Source organism: Orycteropus afer, unplaced genomic scaffold (assembly GCF_000298275.1).
Source record: "Orycteropus afer afer isolate SDZICR_OR568_19922 unplaced genomic scaffold, OryAfe1.0 scaffold00531, whole genome shotgun sequence".
Classification (NCBI taxonomy): Eukaryota; Metazoa; Chordata; class Mammalia; order Tubulidentata; family Orycteropodidae; genus Orycteropus; species Orycteropus afer.
This window is the reverse complement of record NW_006922118.1, coordinates 462,905-463,900: the sequence shown is the minus strand read 5'-3', so window position 1 is coordinate 463,900 and position 996 is coordinate 462,905. Positions and strand designations below refer to the sequence as shown.

General features: G+C 59.3%; 1 protein-coding gene across 1 annotated transcript in view; it reads right to left on the bottom strand.

Moving 5' to 3' along the window:
* LOC103209781 (arylsulfatase D-like) overlaps positions 1 to 996 on the bottom strand; it is a 26,059-nt gene that overhangs the window by 11,616 nt on the left and 13,447 nt on the right. The window contains exon 7 of the mRNA XM_007955678.1: positions 675 to 995. Coding sequence (XP_007953869.1) covers positions 675 to 995 — 321 coding nt within the window. The remainder of the gene's footprint in view (positions 1 to 674; position 996) is intronic.

Here is a 996-nt window from a genome sequence, read left to right as displayed (position 1 = left end):
CCCCTAGAGGACAGAGTGGAACTGCACCACAGGGTCTCCAAGGCTGTCAATCTTTGCAGAATCGGACTGCCACCTCTTTCTCCAACAGAGTGGCTGGTGAGTTTCAACCGCCAAACTTTTAGTTGGCAGCCAAGTGCTTTAAGCACTGCACCACCACGGCCCTTCAGGACATCACATGGCTTTGCATTAGAGATGCCAGTCCTACATACCAATCCACAAAGACAAGATGAATTCTCCAAACGCATCTCCTCTGGGGTTTATGAAATCCCAACGATTTGTAAGTCAGGTGGTGGTGGCTCTGGGGTGGAACGCTCACCTCGCGTGTGGGAGACCGGGGTCCGACTCCCAGCCAGCGCACCTATGCCCAGCCCCCACTGCCTGTCCGCGGAGGCTTGTGTGCCGGTGGGATGCTGGGCAGTTTCAACAGACCTTCCAGACGGAGACAGCAGGAAGAAAGGCCTGCCGATCTCACACAAACCGGGGAGTGAAAAGCCAGGGGTTTGGGCCACAACCATTCACGGGGTGGTGCACGACGGGGCAGTATCTTGTTCAGTTCTGCACGGGGTCACCATGAGCCGGGGGCCGACCGGACAGCAGTCGCCAAGGGTAGCCCCACCAGAGGACGAATAACAAGTTGGATGTTCAGAGAAGCCCCCTGCGTCTCGGGGTTTAACCACTCCCATACCTTCCTATGAAGTCGACTGCCTCCTTCAGCGTTCGCAGGGTGGTCTTTTCCAAATCCATGGGCTGTGCAATGACGTCATGGTTCCTCATCAAGATGCAATTCCAACGACGCACAAACCCGAAGCTGGCGTACCAGGAGAGGAAAAACAGGGCGACGAGGCCGGCCAGGCCCCAGACGGCTGTCCAGGGGACGGAGTTGGAGCCCCAGGCCCTGGCGGCAGCGAGGGTCAGCACTGCCAGGGCCACGGCCTGCGTGTACAGCCAGAGCTGGGCCCGTGTGGCCGCGTCCACCTCCGCGGGCCAGCCCGGGTC